Source organism: Battus philenor, unplaced genomic scaffold (assembly GCF_028537555.1).
Source record: "Battus philenor isolate CCGP_79_NKW_IND1 unplaced genomic scaffold, ilBatPhil1.0.hap1 SCAF_15, whole genome shotgun sequence".
Lineage (NCBI taxonomy): Eukaryota > Metazoa > Arthropoda > Insecta > Lepidoptera > Papilionidae > Battus > Battus philenor.
The window spans coordinates 11,778,560-11,799,599 of NW_027181677.1; the positions used below are offsets into that span (position 1 = coordinate 11,778,560).

General features: G+C 34.6%; 1 protein-coding gene across 4 annotated transcripts in view; it reads left to right on the forward strand.

The window, feature by feature from the left end:
• The window catches only part of Npc1a (Niemann-Pick type C-1a), a 103,189-nt gene that overhangs the window by 52,593 nt on the left and 29,556 nt on the right, over positions 1-21,040 (forward strand). For 3 of the 4 annotated variants that reach the window (XM_068761834.1, XM_068761833.1, XM_068761835.1), the window contains exons 3-7: positions 12,429-12,648; positions 13,916-13,995; positions 14,385-14,597; positions 15,804-15,996; positions 18,956-19,030. In XM_068761834.1, the coding sequence (XP_068617935.1) occupies positions 12,429-12,648; positions 13,916-13,995; positions 14,385-14,597; positions 15,804-15,996; positions 18,956-19,030 (781 nt within the window). The remainder of the gene's footprint in view (positions 1-12,428; positions 12,649-13,915; positions 13,996-14,384; positions 14,598-15,803; positions 15,997-18,955; positions 19,031-21,040) is intronic. The other variant, XM_068761836.1, reaches the window with a different exon arrangement.

Sequence of the window (21,040 nt, forward strand, 5' to 3'; positions counted from 1 at the left end):
TATGTAAAGCATCGGCTTTACCGAGTTTGTTACGTATTTCCTCTTTCCATCGCAATTACTCCGACCACTGGTCTCCGAAGTTCCCCCAGGAAGGCACTGGCGTGCACGTCAGCATTACATAAGCAATTAGATTATGCAACTAGTTAATGTAATTGCACTTGCTGTCGTGGCTTATGTAACCATAACCATATGTACATACCGCTCGATTGTTTAGAATATAAATTGTTGGAAGATGGTGCAATATGGTAAGTATGTTTTGAGTTAAAGCGGAACATCTGTTAGAAGTGTTGCTTTGTCGTCTATTGCAATAAAGGAGTGGAATAGTTTTTCAGTGTTTCCGTCTAAATATGGCGTTAATAAAGCATTCTCAGTTATAGGTATAGGCCTCTCCAGAGATCGCCTCGATGACCGAGGTTGAGCCCGTATCCAATGACTTTTCGCGACATTGATTATGTCGCAGATTATCCTAGTGAGGACTTTTTCTCAGGACTTTTCGGCCCCAGTAGATAGTGGCAGTGAATGTTTTGAAAATAATTCTCAAAGTGATTTTAAAAATTCTAAAAGAAGAAGAATTATGCCTATAAGTTATTCAAGTGAAGAAGAAAGTAATGTAGAAATAGAAAATGTTGATAGTTCCGACGATGATTGGATCGAAATCAAGAGTGATGATGATTGTCTCCCTACTAGGATTCCTTTTACAAATTTCAATCGACAAATTTTTGTAAATATTCAGGAGCCTATAGATTATTTCAAAAAATTTATTACTGGCGAACTCATAACGGAAATTATAACGCAAACTTATATGAAAGAATTATGCGCGATATCATTTTGGCAAAATTGGAAAAACGTTTCGTATAAGGAAATGCTACGACCGATAAGGGTTAATTAAATATTTTTTTATAAATTTTTAACACTACTTAAATTAAATGATATCGCATTTAGCGAAAAATGTGTAGTAAAATTCCCTCAACACAGTCATTCCCAGAAAACCAACAACTGTTTAAAACTAGTACATGTTTACATCCTTTATACTCATTACGCACGTCGCTATCGTTGAAAGCGGCTCCAACATAACGCATCGCGGGGCTGTAATCGCGGCTTATAGACTGCAAACTATTGTTTGTGTACAACTCACGCGTGACTCGGCAGCTCGGCAAATGAAGATAAAGCCCGAGCGAGTATGAAAATTTGTACAGTCGGGCGCGAAATTTGTTAAATAATTTTCTTTACGACCATATGTCAAAATTATGTCGACAAGTACATTTGTTTACTCGTTTGTTGTAGAATTAAAACAACCACGTTGTCGGTTGCAGGTCTCTTTCTACCGGTCATATTTGAAATCTTTAAAAGAAGCTTATGTCCGGTGATGATAACCTCTATTGCCACGGTAGACGAAGGATCATGGGTATGTCATAGTCATGCCATAGGAATTTATGAGCAAAGCATTGTTGTTTGCGACTGTACATCAATCATATCAGTAAGCGTAATGGATTATCGGAAGGGGTCAGGCTATGCGGCACAATCTTACGTTTTATTGTATATATAACTGCGGGCCGCTGCAGCTTTCTAATCAATTTCTTTATTGCGTACGTATGAGTTATTGAATATTTATAACCCTTTTCTTGATAATGTATCTGTAGAGATACATCACAATTAAAAAAAAAGTGGCATCAATTTTGAACGCAAAGTAATCATTTGTACGTGAATGTACGCTTGTTCAGTTTTTTCTGTTGGCATCCTTGGGTCTTAAAAGTCAAGTGGTATGAATATTAATGTAATATTTAAAAAAAAATCTGCCAAGTTAAGGGTTAACAGCCATAACTACAAAGTTGTCGGTCAAGCCAAAATATTGAATATCCAGTTGTCCCAAAAGCCTTCGTTCTTTGAAAAGTAATAGGCATGGTACAGTTCAAGAGAAAAAGAACAATAAAATGTATATAAGAGTGATTACATTGATTTAATGTTTTAATTATAAAGATTACTTAGATTTTAGTAATAATGCGATTATAATGTCATTGTAATTCTTCAATTATTAATTATTTGAACAGCGGTAGCCCAGTGGTAGAGGAATGACACTAGTAATTGTAGATCGCGGGTTCGATGCCCGAGATACAATCTTATATAATACACACTTTTGCGTTAATCAAATAGTATTGCTCTCATTTGTAGTGGTGTTAAATACAGTAAATAATAATTTGAAACCTTTAAGAGATATCATTTTAAAATATTCGTTCTTTTTGAAAGCCTAATCAGGACTTTAATCCAGTCGTTCTTAACGGATGTAATTTCGTAAAATCCGTTTTTGGCTGACATCTACGCAGCGGTGTAAGAATATTCTTACCAATTTCCAAGATAAGTTTCATAGATATCCCGATGAGTTGGTACATGAAGTCTCTAATATATACAAAGAGATTTAGATTTATAATCGTATAGTTCACGGACCCCTCCGTTCCGTCAACTCATTTCTGATGAAGCTGTAAAAGCCGCAAGGCTAACAGCAAAAACTTCACATGAGGCAAAAGACAATCTATAATCCAATATATATTATACACGTACATATGATTTAAACTCAACTTTAATACTATTTGCCCTGATAATTTATCGAAGTAGTATATAAATAAGTTATCAGGTTGATACTATCAGACGTAAATTGTGAGTACAGTTTATTGTTACACAGACATGAACAACTTCAAACGAAAATCTGATATGGTATATTGGTATGTAAACTGGTCGATTCATCTAGTTATATTCGGCATGCTTTGATGTAGTCCGCGCGTTAATTATGAACTTGCGTAAACTTCAATTAGGATGGTTAAGGATAGAGTTCTCCGTGCCGTGTGACGTAATGTCCTTCCGCGTGCGTATTTAATTTTTTTAATTAACATTCCTACGCTTTAATTAGTGAAGATTTTTTGAACGGAAATGAAAAAAATAGTTTTATTATATGGCTTATCTATAGATTTTGGATTTCATTAGTGACCTATATTATGAAAAACTAATAGTTTACAATTGTATAGGTGGGTAATTATCATTACTGTTGTTTTTATTTAAATATAACACGAATAGCTTTTTGTTAGTAATTTTTGTGACTTATTCCTTAAATTTGAAGACATCACGGCATTTATTTGCACGATAATTCCTCGTAAAAAGTTTTTAAGCCAAGCTTCTTCAGACTAGGGCTCGCGGATCCGAAATCCGCAGTCATAAATTTAAAAAATCTTCGTCTGATTCGTTACCTGACGTATAGTATTGACTAAATGATATCTACTCGGCTTTCGGAGAAAGGTGTTATCTTTTTTTCCGAAGACATTTTAGCTGAATCAATATCAGAGTTGTAGGAGGATCGATTTGAGTCGCCGGTGTGTGCGGTCGTAAACGGACGCGAGGGCGCGTTGAAGGAATGTTTTAAGCGATGGTTTAAATACGTGACGTTCATGATAAGCGGGCCGAACTGCACTGACAATAAGTAGAGTGCTACGAGATTCTTTCTTTTCAACCGACATTTACTCATACATCTTTTCTTCGTACAACAGCATCCTACATTACTTCATTTTAGCGCCATTGTCATTCGAACATCTGGTCTTCTTACAATAGGATTCTTCCTACATATTATCTTATACGGAGATGTTATTATACAACTTTAGATTATTCTAATACATTCGTACAATTAAGTATTAATCTCGGTGTCAACACGCGTCATTGTAAGTCTCGATAGAATCGATATCTAAGCATTAATAGAAATATTTTCTACTTGTTACTTATTCCGTTATGAATATTCATATCAATGTTTCCGGGCCACTGGGGGTGTTTGCATATTAAATTTACTGTTTATAGACAGAGACTGCCTTCTGTGTGGCGTGAACATGGGATTGTTAAAGAGGTCAATCGTGTAGATTGAGTTTCATATCGGTAATGCTCATAGTGTCAAAATTAATCTAACTTTGAAAACTTGTTTTGCGGTTTGAATATGGAATGTGCTTTTCACAAATAACACTAGCAGAGCTTTTTGAAATATTATCTGCTTACTTTAATAAGTGAAGTCAAGCTAATGGCTTAGTTCATCAATAACGAAAGCAGATACATTTTTATGGATTTCGCTACGAATTGTGAACTCTGATTTCTTTGTCATGCCAAAGTATACCCCTGTCGGATCGTCCGTGGATCCCCGGAGATCTATCTAGGCCATTTTGATCTAGGCGAATATACATTCAAATTCGAGCAGTGGTAGCGATAGAAGACTTAGGCTTACAATCTTATATAATTCACACTGCGCGGTAATTACAGGATTGCCACTGCCCATATTCACGTTTCCAGAGGATGGACAGCAACGTCCTCTGCTTTCCATAGAAAACCACATTGCAATCGCCAACCTGTCTTCCGAGCGTGACAGTTATGGGACATCACCTCGTAGATATCTTTCGGGGAGATTTATGCCTTTGGACTGTAATGACGACGAAATTCAAAACGAAACATAAGTTACGAAAAACATTTTTATAAGACAAAAAAGAGTTTCTTCAATGTCAATTTTCCTAATAGGAATCTAGGATTTATATCATGTTGCCTCAATGCTCTGTTATTAGATAAAAGGATACCAAAAAATGGCAATTTTTTGTTGTTTTTTATGATCATAATTATGTATAATGCTTTAAACTAGTTTCGTTCCAACGAGGTGGACCGTCAACAGATATTTAAAAAGGTTATTCTTAACTGAAGCGATTTTAGTGGAATTCTGTTAAATAGTATCGTCAAAGCTAAGATTGCCTAGCTGCTACCAAAGCTAGAATAGATAAGCAAGCGTTGGTGCTGTATAAAGTGCTTTCTTCGCAAACGTTTGATCTGGTAAAAGAATTCCAATTTTGCTTTTAAGGATGTACATAAATATTTTTTACATGTAAATCATATGTGTTGTTCCAGTACTCAAGATCGAAATATTTGGAACTTTGTTAATTCATTTACATGACTCATATTGTATATATCTAAAATTGTTAAATTTCATTAATGGGATCAGCTGTTGATTTCTGGTCGGATGTTTTAAACAGATAAACATTCCTAGCCGGTAGTAGGTTATTACTCATAATGGTAAAATAATCGACGATTTAAAACCGCATGTAAAATTGTCTACTTGAATAAAGATATTATGAATTTGAATAAAATTTGTCATATTTTGCCGGAACCTACCGTTTCGCGTAGTCTAGCCCTTACAGAGTTTGTATAAGAATAGATAATAAATATTTTTTTAAAATATTTAACTTCAACAATACCTAAGTCATAACAAAAATCGTATAACACTTGACGTATTGAGTGTTGACTGTGTTATACAAGAAAAATTGTAGATACATTTGTTATTAGTACTTTAGTTCACGGTGTTAAGTTTTTTAGTAATTGCGGTAAAACCTCTAAGAAACGAAGCTGCGTCGGGTACACTTTTAGAACAGTAGAGCAGTTAGTGGTACATTTTCATGATATGAATAGTTGAAAAAACGTTAACAAAAGTATTTCTAAATAATCATAATCTGTTTTATTATCACATCCTTCTACTATTTAATGTATTTATACGATTCAATTACACTTACTTCTAATTTGAATGAACTTTAAATCAGTAAAAGAAAATTGACGTAATCATCTTCACTGTACTTGCAAATTATAGAGTATATATATGTCTATATTATTTTCTGTTGTAAATGATTATTAATAATTAAATCTTAGGTATAGTAATTATTATGCATACATAGTAGTCGCGTTTCAGCCTATAAACGCCCACTGCAAGGCAATAGGCGTCCGCCAAAGATATCTATAGGTAGGAGGGTTGGCGATCGCAGTATGGTATTATGTTACACAGAGAACCCTGCTGCCCGTCCTCTGGAAACTTGTTTTTGAGCAATAACAATCGAATATAATTAATGCACAAAGTATGAATCATAAGATTGTATCGCGGTAATCGAATCCGCGATCTGTGACTACAAGTCTCAGTCTTCTAACGTTGAGCTACCATTGCTCATCAAACATCAAATTCTATTTATTATTAAACGGTTTTATTTATTTCGACCCGTACGGAATTTATTTGTTTATTTATTTGGGTCAAAATTAGAAATTGAAATTTAAGCACCTTCCCGTTGTCAGATTGATCTGAAATTTGGTACACACATTTAATTTAGATGACAATACAATATAATAAAACCAATAACATTATAAATCTAAGATGGCCGCCGATACAAAATGGCGGATTACATATTTTTCCTTAACCACCTCAATATGGGTATCAAATGAAAGGGCTACACTAGTAAAACACGATGATTATGTCAAAATTTAAAATTCAAGATGGACGCCGTTCCAATATGGCGGAATACGTACATATTTTTCCACAACCACCACAATATGGGTATCAAATAAAACCGTTTAACTTAAAAGTTTTTTTTACCGATTTTTATATGTAGTTAGTACATAGTATTTTATGTGTTTTACACCGGCCTACTAGTTGTCTCTGTACTACTATAGACTGACTAGTAAGGAACATCTATAAAGTCTTAAATCCGGTGCACAAAGAATGAAAACTGTAAATAAATAAAATGAAAGCCACGTTTGCGGTGAAACCAATTGTAAATCACAATCTCACTTAAAATAGTTTTCGTTGAACGTCGAGCATGCCTACAATTATACGACACGCCACCGTCACGAGTGTTGTACTCTAAATCTGTTTTCATTTTATAAATCGATACCGCCCCTATTCAAACATGGTGAAGGTAACTGAACCGAATCTGTATCAATAGATATGACATTTAGTGCTTTAAAGTTATTTCTACATATTAGTGTACTGTTATGTACTTAGTCACTTAACAACATATTGTTACAATAAGCCTTATTTGTTTCTTAGCAATATGAAATACATCGAAATATATAATACTGTGTTCAAAAAGTAAAGTGAATTTGTTTATCAAATGTAAGTTGTTTATTTATTATTTCAAATTAATTTCAACCTATTCAAAGTAAACCCCCTCAAGCAAAACGTACTGTTGAAAACCCTTTTTCCAGTCCTGAAAACAGTCGGAATAGTCTTTTTGCGGTATAGCCTTCAAGACCTCCTTCGATTCGGTTTTTATCTCCACAATCGTGTCAAAATGGCGTCTCCGGCGGCCTTTTGAGTTTGCTGAATAATCAGAAATCGCACGTAGTCAACGCGGAACGAGTTTTGACGCCTTTTTTTCCAAAAAAATTGAACGATTTTGGCACCAACCGAGACTCGATGCTTTTGACAAAAACACGTGCAACTCGGAGGTAATTAAACCTGTCGACAAACAGGCGCTTGAAATGTTATAGACAATTCTACTAACCTAGAAAAAAAAATTACCTTCCTTTATAATGCTAGGGAGTTTTGTCTGACAATTTTATTTTACTTTTAGATCACAGTAATATACATTATCAAGAGCAATGGTGATCAGCATGAGCATTGATTAGTATAAATGTGACGTTTTCAATTGCTTCCTAATATCCTAAGTACTGTTCAATGCTTTATTTTCTCTGTTCGTTACTCCGTATGTATATGTCATACGAATGATGTATTCACTTACTAAATGGACTATTTTTTACAATTTTGTGTAAAATAACTAACTTTCTTTGTAACTTTCTACTTATAAAAAGAGTGCTTTCTGTGCCTTTTTAAGGAACCCCAGATTGAAGGTTACTAGGAAAATCGCTGAAGGTCGTTTACGGCAAAAAATGTCTTTAACACGATTATATTACATTAACCGGTTATGCGATTTAGCGAATGGTTTTAATGTTCTGACATCATTGAGGTGGAGGGCAGACGGCGGAAAACGCTAGTTACAGTTCACTTTTAATCGGTATTAGTGGAAATCTTTGGGGAAGGTCTATGTCCAGCAGTGGACGTCTGAAATAATGATGATTATCTAGAGGGTTAGGATGTCAGATAACACAACTAAAAGAAATAATCTAAAAAATATAAGAAAATTCATAAAGATGTCCGTGTAAATTATTTTAAAAGCACAAAAACTCTAGATGTATGTTCTATCGTAAATAGTTCTGTTTATATAACGTCCATAACAATTTTTACGGCGCAATAAACCTGTATGATAATGACTGATAAGCCAAACATTCTTTTGAATTTATTTAGTTATAATGTAGCATAAAATTATAGCAATATACTCCTGATCGATTTTCTCTATAGTAAAGTAATCAGGTGTTTGCCAGTAATCCTTAAACATAATACGAGGGTCATTATTCTTCATCGAATTACTTTGTTATACATTGAAATATAATAAACAAATGTAAACAGGTTGATTGACTGCAGATGTAAAAGTTTTAAAAGGAATGTATATCTCATTTGTGAGTATAAAGCTTTAAAAGTTTTACACCTGTTTCCAATCAGCTTGTATCAACTGAAGACTTTGAAACTCTATTTGGATGCCACTAGCCAATAACTTCTTGCAGTACAGACATAATCTTGAAAACAAAAAAGTTTTTCTTACTATATTATTATTACGTCGTTTATTATTTCTGAAAACTCTGATTTTTGGATACGGACCACACATTTATTGACAGCAAATGTGTTGTACATATACTCCTTTAAAGCTTTTACAATTATATATAACATAGGTGTGCAAGAATTCTTCTTCTTGAAGTGCCTCTCCAACTAGTGGAGGTTGGCTATCAGCTTCCTGCTCTCTTCCTTATTTTTGGTTCTGCGTAATAGCTCAGCAGCGTTGGCGATTCCGGTCCACTCTGTTACGAAGCCACGACTTCTTTCTCCTACCAACCTTCCTTTTACCAGCGACCTTTCCCATCATGATAAGTTGAAGGAGATTGTATCGTTGGTGACGAAGAACGTGTCCCAAGTAAGCGATTTTCCTTCGTTTTACTGTGAGCATTAGTGCGCGTATATGGCCGATTCGTTTCAGAACTTCGACGTTAGTCACCTTCTGAGTCCAGCTTATGGACAGCATGCGTCTATATGTCCACATTTTAAGAATGCATACAATTAATCACCATTGATTCTTCAACAATAATTCCAGACATTTGTCGAATGTAGGTATCTTCAATTTGAAATCAATGTAGATTTACTTTTGATAATTAGTTTGTCTTTTAATCTATTAGAGATGATAATAATTGTAATGTAGATAATCGATGTTTGTGTAATTATCACAGGTGTGTGCTTATCTATCAGGGCATATGATTATGGTAAGGTATGTTTTGGTTCATACACAACACGACAGGTGGAATAGGACATAGAATATGATTAAACTACTCAACAAAACAAATAAATCAATCAGAACGATTCAAGAAGATGAGGATATATCCTGGTTCGTAAGTGATGAAAAACTGAAGACCTCCACGTAGACCTGGACATTGCTACAATAACCTAATTTATAAAACAGACAACTATGTGCTCTGCCGTCATACACAACAAAGCTGCCGGTCTCGCGCCGGCGCGTGATGCCTACCGTCCAACTTTTATGAGCTAATACGGCACCGGCATCGCTCGAAGTAGTATGATAATCATGATGGCACTGTAGCACGCAGGGGTCATTACCTACAACAGAATACCTTCAGAGACTTTTGAAGGTCGCGCCTGCCGTAAACTGAGACGTGACTTTGAGTTTTTGAACAACGCGTTAAAAATAAAATAAGCAAATATCTAAAGTAATTCAACCAGTCAAGAACAGCTCACCTTCGCCGGAGAGATCGACCTTTAAATTACGAAGGAAAACAACCTCCCAATTATTAAAGGTAGCCTGCGTTGCTAGAGTTTATTTCGTCACTTCTCCCAGCTCTTTCTAAAGTGGTAATAGCAACCGACCACGTCAAAGTTCTACTTCTGGGCATCCTCGAGCTGGAATTTTAAACGCGTTCTGAGTGATGGCTCATGCCCATGTATGCGAGCCTACAGACTTTGCTATTAAAACCAAGGTTTAGGTTATGTGACTTGCGCCCTAAAAGCCTCGAAATCTGTAAAGGTTAATAGCGGTATTCACCGTACGTCATAATAAGATAAAATATAAGTTTGTGCACGTGTATACATGTTTGTAAGGTGTTCAAAGTCTGTTAAGATATCGTTAAGACATAATGTACCTTGATCAGTCGTGAAACTTCATTTTGGTTAAGTAAGACACGGTGTCGTACCGATAAAAACACGATGTATTCTAGTATCTCTCGGTGTATTTTGTTTATTTCGGCGCAGCTGGTCAACTCGTGATAAGACTCGTGTATACAGATATATCACGTTAAATCGTCGATGCGTCACACCAACCTGATATAAAACAAAAACATCGCTTATTACTTCCTTAATGAAACCGACGAGATAGGAAGCTGATACTTTGATTAAATAATAACAGTATCGTTTATATAACAGATTAATAACGGTGTACGTTCAATTGAAGGCTTCCTGTTTGATTCGGATGTCCTCTTTATTTATATTGTATCACCATAATCATCATATCAGCCATAAGACGTCCGGCTATAGTTGGAAGAGGCATACGTCTTCAGACTATCTTGAGATCGTCTGTCCACTTTGCGAATGAACATTCGACGTTGTCTTCTCTTCTGCGTGCTTTATGGCCAAGACACTGCAACTTCAACAAAAACTAAAAATAAATGTTTGCGTATTGGAATAGCGAATATACACTCCAAATTTCATTAGTATCGATGTGTTTATTCTGCAAGCAGTCTACGGAATTCGTACCATTCACGACGACTTTTTGACGCGTAATCTGTCCGCATTTCTTAAGGTCCAAGTATTAATCAGTATACGGAGAGCAGCACGGTGACAAGCCTTTTCTTAGATTTCTATGAGAGTGATAAAGAAAAGAGTTGATGTTTTGACCAGTGACCACAAACATATTTAATTCTTATAAAATGTTTTTAAACAGATACCGAATGTTATCATCGAAGGATCGATATTCTCTAATGGCCACTTCACTTTAAAATATTTGTGGTGGTAATGTTAACTGTTCGGAACTGTTGTCCGAGGTAAACTTTCGAATTCTTGCAGCAAGAACGCGTTCTAGATCTCTCTTTTATTATCAACGGCTAGGACAAATATCGGTAAACGTGCTCCCTTATACAGAAAGTGTGACCTCCACAATTCATATGTTAGTGATATTGATATATTCTCGTGTTCTCTCGTATCTTTTAAAAGACAATTTCGTTCGAAATTATTGAGTACATACAATACAATTTAAACCATAATATAAATATATAAACAAACATAATATAAATATATAAACCATAATCTTTGATCCCTGTTTAGTTATGTTTTTTCATTGTTTGACTATAAATCATTATATGTTCTCAGTAAGATAGTTATAAGGTAACAATTTTAATTTTATATTTCTAAGCTTCTAAGTTTGTACTTTCTTACTGCCTTTTGTTACTGTTTGTCTCCAATAAAGTAAATAAATAAATAAATTGATAATTTCTATATTTATATTTAAAAATCGTTACAATAAATAGTGAACATTTTGCGTGATTTATCTAATACAGGGAAAACAGTAATGATAATGATAACTCTACAAAGCACAGATGCTACGTCATCAAATCCCGTCTAAACAATGGACCAGCTTTGATCTCTTATCAGAAGGACGACAATTATCCCTTACATTCAGTCTAAACCCACCAAGGCCAATAGTTTCCATGTCTAGAATTGGGTCAACTATACTGCATAAAAATATTCCATAAATCAATATGAAGCCGAAATCCAGTGATAAAGCAGGCGCACAATGCCACTAAACCAAAAAAAATAACCAAAAATTCTATGTCACCTATATTCACGGGACTTACTATATACAATATAAGTAAAAGACCAATATCTAACCACTTCTGCACATGCAATGATAGTCGTGCAACAAAGTGCACCGCCCGCCAGCCCCCTGATAAATGCGCCAAAAACAGAGTCTCTGTCACTAATTGGTGTTACATAACTCCTGAAGATGCCCCGTGGAGGGGTGAAACACATGTTGAGTGATTTGACGATGGCGGTTGTGTGATTCGCATTACTTGCCGCATACGCATTTATCAGCGGGCTGACGGGCGGTGCACTTTGTTGCACGACTACCACTGCATGTGCGGAAGTGGCTAGATATTGGTCTTTTTCTTACTTCCTTCCTGGACTTCCGCAAGGTAACGCCTAATTCTATTAAATATATTCAATATGATTGAATATATTTGCTGTCAATTAATATATGTTACATACTAACAAAAATTAATAGTTTCAGAAATAATAAATAATGTAATGATGAAATAGTAAGAAAAAGCGTTTTAAAAATTCCGATGATTATATATTGGCTAGTGTATGGTGATTGGTCTTTCGCATTCCAATAGAAAGAATAAATATTTCAAAGTGACCAATTATACGTATTTCAAAACAAACTAATTATTTGTGTAATATTTGAAGTCTAAGTAGATCAATTTGTCCACAGCCAATTATCCAGAAGTACTGCCCGGCTATCGCCGCGGGCGGCGTGTCCTGCTGTAATAAGCAACAGCTGGATCACTTCGCGTCAAAGATCGAAATGGCGGAGAACTTACTGGTGCGTTGCCCCGCCTGCTACGAGAACTTCCTCCAGCACATCTGCGGCATGACCTGCGCTCCAGATCACAGCAAATACCTCAAACCGGTCAAACTCTCTCCATTTAATGGTAATTAAATTATGTTTTAAATATTATAGGTCACGGACCAACGAACGGCAAGCGTATCGCTCGACCTCCACTCACTTTAAATTCATAAAATTACACATATATAACATATACATATATAACGCGCTGAACAGATGATTTTCGGAGCCTTATCGTTCTGAAGTGGAGACGTGATACGGGAAAGCGCAGCGAAGTTCGTTCACTCACAAGGTGAACAGGCGACCTTGTTAAAGTTCTTGCAAGGACTTGGAAATTCATGTGGAAGGTTTATGACTGGACTGGATGTCCTATGTCGCGGGGATCGCTATATGTAAACCTGAATATATATATATCTTAATATATATAAATCTCGTATATATATATATCGATCCCTGACCGCCGATAGTTTTAAGTCTGATAATGTAGATAAAGTTAACAATAATATTTTCAGTAAGAAAAGGACCAATATTTAGCCACTTCCGCACATGCAGTGGTAGTCGTGCAATGAAATGCACCGCCCGCCAGCCCGCTGATAAATGCGCATGCGGCAAACATAGCGAATCACACAACCGTCACCACCAAATCACTCAACACGTGTTTCACCCCTCCACGGGGCATCTTCAGGAGCTATGTTACACCGATTAGTGCCAAACACAGAGTCGGTGTTTGGCAATAATCGATCTGTGTTTGGCACCGTGCGGAAGTGGCTAAATATTGTTCCTTTTCTTACTTAGGAAGGACTTCCGCGAAGTAACGCCTGATTCCATTAAATAACAATATTTTCATTTAAATTTCATAAACAGCTATATAATCTTTAATAATTAGGGGCAAGACATTAATACAACAAAATATACATTCTTAAATATTCAAGGCTTTAAATGGGTGAATGTTTAGCTCATTTGCTGTCAATTGGTTCACCCTATTCAAAAATTAATGGTTTCAGAAATAATTAGTAACGCAATTATAGTAAGCATCTTCGAAATTCGAATTATGTACAGACATTGTATCAAAACTTATTCGTCCGTCGCATTGAAAAACAAAAAAAATATAACTTATTTCCGAGAGATCATTTTATGCAGGGTGATTGGAAATAGGTATAAAATTTTAAAGCCTTTTGCGGACAAATGAAGTATATATTCTCATTTTTAAAGGTTCTACACCCACCAATCAAGCTATACAGCAGATATTATAGATTTTATGTAAAAACGAGCTTATGAAAATAAAATAAAGAAATTAGAGTTACAAATAAATCTCTCGGTAAATGTTACACATTTGAATATTCTACTTTCAGCCACAACGCAACAGATAGACGAGATTGACTTCCACCTCGGCGCAACCTACATGAATGCTACGTTCGATTCTTGTATACAGGTAACTTATGTTTATATACAATGGATCGATATTCTCATACATCTTGATTGCAACGTTGCAAAAAACAAGACACAACAAAAAAAACCGTATAATTAAAAGAAAAACTTACAACAGAGTGAATTGTTTATAGTAAACAAACAAGCTATCGTTGGTTACATTTAAATGATTGAATGATACAAGATTTATAAAATGAAAGGTAAGTGAACGATTGACCGACACGATGTGGAATAATTGATTATTGTTTCAGATGAATGAACGATCGTATGATACAGGGTATAGAATGATTACTGTGTCAATTGAAAACATGATTGTATTATGCATGTTTTTACGGAACGAATGATCGAATGAGGAAAGATTTGAATGACACAAAGTAACGGTTATGGTTTCAGGTACAAATGCCGTCGAGCAACCAGCGAGCTCTGGACCTGATGTGCGGCTCGTGGAGCGCAGACTTCTGCACGCCGCAGCGGTGGTTCGATTTCATGGGCGACGCGTCCACCGCCTTCGTGCCCTTCCAAATCAACTACATCTCTGGAGACGAGCCTGTAGATGGTTTCACTCCTTATCAGCCGCCCACAAGACCCTGCAGTGCCGGCATCAACGTAAGACGGATTGATTATTATACAAATAATTTAATTTGGATCAACAATATTTTCTATCGTAATTACCATCCTGAAGTCGTTTATTATGCTTTCAAATCAAATAACAATTAATGGTCTTATATACATATATTTTAATTTTAGATTTTGGGACGTCCTCGGTGATATTCATCTTTGTATCGATTTTTACTTTTCAAAAAAAAAGTTAATCATCAACTCGAACCTCATCTGGCGTTCAGTAGACATGACCTACACATTATTTCTTTTTATATTGTTATCTGGGTTGTATTGCAAATTTTATTTATCTATACAGTTAATTGTGAATCCGCAAGTAAAAAATCTTCAATACATGTATATATTTCTAAGATTACGTAAGAGTTGTTACGTTTCGTATACTGCACTAGCAATATTTACTGAGGACTCAAATAATCCTCAATAAAGCCGATTACCAGCTCGCAGGTAATATAAAAAATAACACAATAAAATATAATGAGAAGGTAATTAATCTGATTACAAGAAAAATGGTACACAATTTTTTAATACGAAATCCTAATTATTATATAATAACACCGCGTTCGCATCGACGTGCACTTTAATGTAACTAGTTAATATTTTTTTTTATTATAACTATTCTTGCTAGGACGGTACTTTTAAATCAGCAGGCATATATGTATACTTTTTTTTATAATGGCCCCCGCTATTGGGAGCCTCTCGTACCCCCCTATCTCGTGTGGGACAGGGATTATTTTACATTATTTAATTTTTCACGAACATTTTTATTTTCTCACTCTTCTTTTGTGCATCATATGATCTATCGTTCGTTTCGTTTCTGTCTTACCACAATTCTTCTGTCATTCTCTTTCGCTCTGTAACGCTTATCATTCATCCTTCATTACTATTTTACATTTTCTTTATTTTATATTTTTATTTTATTTCTTTATAAGCTTATTACATTATCACATTATTTTTATTGATTTTGGTTATTTACATTTTTATAGGTTTTAATTTTTATCTATCAATATGCTTATTATTTATCTACACAGTAGGAGGAACTCTTCTTTTGTATCTTCTTCTCTAATCAGGGAGGCTATTGATTCCTCCCTGATTTTTATATTATTTTTACATATATGTATACTTTACGTCTATACGTCCATTGCCACAAGTTATATGTTGAAGATTTAAGTGGAAATATTTTGGTTGTTGATCCAGGGGCAACCGGGTTGCTCGTGCCTGGACTGCCGAGCGTCGTGTCCGGTGCCTCCGCCCCGACCGCCGCCGCCGCGTCCCTTCACGATGCTCGGAGTGGACGGCTACGCTCTAGTCATGGCTATCGTCTTCCTCATCTTCACCACACTGTTCCTTAGCGGCGTATACTGCTGCAACCCTCAGGAGAACATTGTCGGTAAGTGACTTCTCTTACTCTATATCGAAAAAAAAATATAAATGGATAAACCGCCTAAATATTGTCTTCAAAAAATTAACAAATTCTTAACCAGTCTGTGTGTATCATAAATATTAAAGTTTCACAACATTCGTCAAACCCTATTGCTTAGTTTTAAATCTAAAATTAAAAGTATATTATTTAATAATATCTTACTATAGCATTCAAGAGTTTTTAGTTGATCGAAACGTGTGGAATTTAAATTGTTGATGATAAAAAATTGGTAAATTTTATTTATTTTTACCTTGATTTTCTAGCCGGCATTTCTCAGAAACTTGTTATAATGTTATAATAGTTGACGATTTAAAAGCGAATGTAAATGCTTATTTGAATAAAAGATATTTTTAATTTTTAATTTGAATAAAAGCTGATAAAACTGATATGTCATGCCATCCCATGTCAACAGAGTGAAACTGACTTAGTATAGAGATGGTTGAGGTCAATAATCTTATTTTATCTAAGTTTAATAGATTGAAAAGAAAAAAATATTAATGTTATGTTATACTCGGTGGAACATGCCATATGAAAATAAGGAACTCAAACAAAAGTTAAAAAGTTGTTATTGTAATAATCAATAAGAAATAATCGTTAATTATTAAAATAAGTAATTAAAAATTAATTCGTCTAATATATTGTATCTCCTTTGGATATTTTGGCCAAATACTTAAAAGTAAAAAAAGACACTTAATATGAAAAAATCGCTTTATATATAATTTTAAATTTAATTTTCAGAATACCACCACAAATATATTAACACGATAACACTGGTATATCTTACTATATGTACATATTTATGTATATATCTATTATATGGTATATGAGACGCTTAACATTTTCACATATACCTTTAATATGACAATGAAGGTTTAGCATTGAATGCTTTATGAGAATGTTAGGTAGGTGAAGGAATCTGACTTTTTACCAATACCTAACAATGCACGAGTAAATATAAGAACAGAACAATATTACATTGATGTATAATTTTAAATTAAAATATTTTAATTAATCTCATATATAATATTTTAATTAATCGAATACATATTAATCTAAATAAGAAGAGTTAGCTTAGTATGGAAATCACTTTTGTCTCGAGAAAAACCCGGGATGTGAATAGGTGAGTGAGACAGATAACTGTATCCGCTTGTATGAGAGAGACGACAAGATAGACCGTTATATGTTAATTTATCGATTAACAATTTATTGAAGACATCTAAGCCGACTGAACTAAATACACTATGCAGCACAGTATGTCCCATAGAGTGATCAAGCCTCGTCTTGGCATCAAGCCAGTACTGTTTGAACTGGTAGCATTGTCATACTAAATATCTGCTTAACCTTTAGGTGTTTCAATTCAGGAATAGAAGACTAACTATCTATGACATTCTAGAAGTGTGGTAGAAATGAATAATCCATCTGTGCTTGTGCAGGAAGTGTCTTTTTGAAATCTGATTACAAGAAAAATGGTACAAAATTTTTAGAAACACAAATTGGTCATGGGAAGGCTATTTAAAAGTTTTCACAAATACATAGAAAAATAATACAAACTTGCCAAGCATCAAAAAATAAAAAAATATGTATATAGATAAATAGTTTTTATACAAAACAATGGATTGCATAAAATTCAATAATTATCTGTTTGTAATATTGGTCTGTTCTATAAATATGAGCTAGATTTAATATTTTAATACCTTGACATCTCATATATATCGGTATGTAAAGGAAAATAATGATATACTTAATGTGGACCTGCCCCGGTGGAGGGTATGAGATGCCATGCACTATAGTATAAGCTCACATTCGGCTATTGATGTTTATATTAATTACATACAAAAACTATGTAATCCCAAATATATTGCATGGACACTCATGGACACATAGTTTAAGTAATTTTAGTGAGGACATGACCTTAAGAGATCCATCTTATTTGTAGCGACCATTCTTTTCAACTTTTTTCCTATTTTAATCTTATGTATGTAACTTATGTATCTACAGAAACAATTGGAACTGTGTTAGTTATGCAATGAGGTTTATTTTGTACTATTTGATTTTTTACCTATATTTAGTATCTATAAATACAGAGTGATTATTTATGAGTGTAAATTATTATGTGGTTTACCCTATTCAAATTCAAATAGTTCAGAAAAAATAAATTGCTGATAATACATACAGCAAAAAAAATATTTTCAAAATTTTGTTTATTCCATATTAAATAAATAATTGTTTATTATCTGTCCCTGCACACTTTTTGACAGGCCAATTTGGCATGTTACGTTCCAAAAAATAATACTGAAAAATAAATAAATTAACCATATTTCAGATTGATCACTTTATACAAGGTATATGAAAACAGGTAAAAAAGTTTAATAGCTTTTTGCTGACAAATAAGCAAATCACCCGTTTCATCCTAAGTTTAGTAACTAATTTAGGAGTTTATTTTGACAAGTTTTATGAATAACGTCATTTTGAGTTATATTTGGTGATGATCAGAGTTGATCTTTACGGCTCTTGAGTTCGGATACACGGATAAATATTAGCTTAAATTTTACTTCATATGTAAAGCACTTGTGTAGCAAATGAAATCCTAGTTGCGATGAGGAATATCACAGTGTCTGATAGTTCTGAAAATTATTTACTTTGTTAATTTATCTGTTAGCAACTCTTTGAAGCCGTCTCCATACATTTTACAAAAAATAACTTAAGACAAATATGCAAACCTTTGTCTCCGTATGTTATGAAAATTATATTAGAGCTCTGGTACAGTTTGCGAACGAAAATGACGATCTAAATTAATTAAAAACTGTGGTAGAGTTTACCGCGCGGGCGATTATATGCTTTATGGGTATACAAATAAGATGGATTATTGAACGGTCTGGCAATGAGCGTATGAATTCGACGGTGCTAACGTGGTGCTTGGGGACAGACGGGTGGGTGCGCGGCGCGGAGGCGCGGCGGGGCGGCGGGCCCGAGACCAGTCCGCTGCACAACCACCGATCTAGTACGTATCCGCACCGCACCACACCACACCACACTCGACTTTGGGCCCTATGTGATACATACCAAAATACATTGTCACAATCATTTAATCATTTTTGTGACGTCACTATTTGTTCGTTTATATATAGATTTTCCTCGGAATGGCGCTTTTTAGTTAAAGATATCCGAGATGGCCGAAATGGCTTGTTCGGTTACTTTTGTCACACTATCAGATCATTGACACTTACTCTCTTTTGTAGACTCTGTGGAAGTCTCGTAGCTAGAGAAATTATTTGACTAATATTGTTGGCAGAGCTTACGTTATCATGATCCCTTGGTCCTCATGAGATCTTTGTCCTTGTCCTTCGTTGGCCATTCTCTGTTGGAGACCCTCTCCCATTGTTTTCTGACAGGTCTGGTTAGAAGCGACCTGCATTCAGCGTCTTCCGACGATCTTAACATATAGGACTGTCGTTGTAGGTCACTCTATTACCTCAAGGCCTCTGTAGCAATCTGTTATTATGGCCCATTGCCTTCTTCTACTTCTCTCTACTTCAAATACTAATTTGCTGGGATATCTCAGTTACTTCTGTTCGTCTTCTAATCTCTCTTATTTGTTGGTATTGATTCGCTTAAGTCGTAGATGTCCGTGAATAGACCACAGCTTGTTCAGTTGCATGCTTATGATTTCGTATCAAAAACAGACAATCTCTATTGACGGGTGCATAAGTATTGTATTCTTGTTTAGGATATTTGTAACTACAATAATGATTGTACCAAATACATGTATCACCAACTCATGCTCGAGGGTACAAGTGGTGTAGACGTATGCAGCTCACGTGATCATGTTGATTGTTGCTCTCTTACTACAGTCCTCCGTCATTACTTTCTCTCCGAGGGATTTCTGTTGCATAAATTCACACTATCCCGTGAGTGATCTCACTTATTTCGTCCATTGAAAAGCGTATTATCTGTACACTGCCAGATGTTATTTGCCTGTCGCATTCCAATAAAAAAAAAATAATTATGATCACATATAGGTCATTGTAAACAGGTTAGAAATCTTTAAGTTTTTGCTGATAAAAGAGTTATAAATTCACAATTCATCACATCATATTCATATAGTTCCCCTTATGTCGTAATTTATCACACTGGACCATAATATTTATTTGCAAAATGAACCACCAAACTATAACATACTTTTACATAAAAAAATGTGGTTCTTGCAAAAATTGAATCGCTAAGCTAGCTACCACTGATCTTATCTCTTAAGTGTTAATCTAATAATTAAACATATTTCTGGAAACGTGTCAAAAATGTTGATATTGTATTTCATTGTATGTATCTATGGGCCCAAATGTCTTTACAAAACCTAACACGGCTAAGGAAACTGGGTTCACACTTTCAACACACATTTATGTTTTTGTCTTCGATCAACAATTACTGGCTCCAATGACAATACATAACCAATTTCTAGGTTATTTAATAAATTGTTGATCGTAGATTTATGTATGTAGTTTGCAAGTGTTTGTATTGGTTGTAACTGCATGTTCAGCTAACCCAGAGTTTGCATGGATGATATACACTAACAGAATTATTGACGAGGTATATTGGATAAGCTCAGGAACTTTTTTATGTTGGGGCACGTGGAAAGAAATATCGATCTTCGTACCTCGCGTTTAAATTGATTAAAAAAGAAAGTATTTGAAAATAATACAAAATTTTGTACAGCTTGACTTGTTAGTCACCGTAAAATATATGTTTGAAGAAAATTTTGCAATTTTTTTCGATTTTCCTTTAAAGCACAGTGGCAAGAAGTAGGGAGACGGACTTGATACTTTCAAGAACTCCCGTACCCTCAAAAAAGCTATATATTTTAAATAAATTTATTCATATATAACTTTACATAAATTTTATAGTAATAACGTCGATTTGTTTTTTTGGGTCTGATTATTGTCATGAAAAATGGAGAAAAAAGATATAGAGTCCATCTTAGATATTAAGCCGAAACATATCTGCTTATTATAGGTCA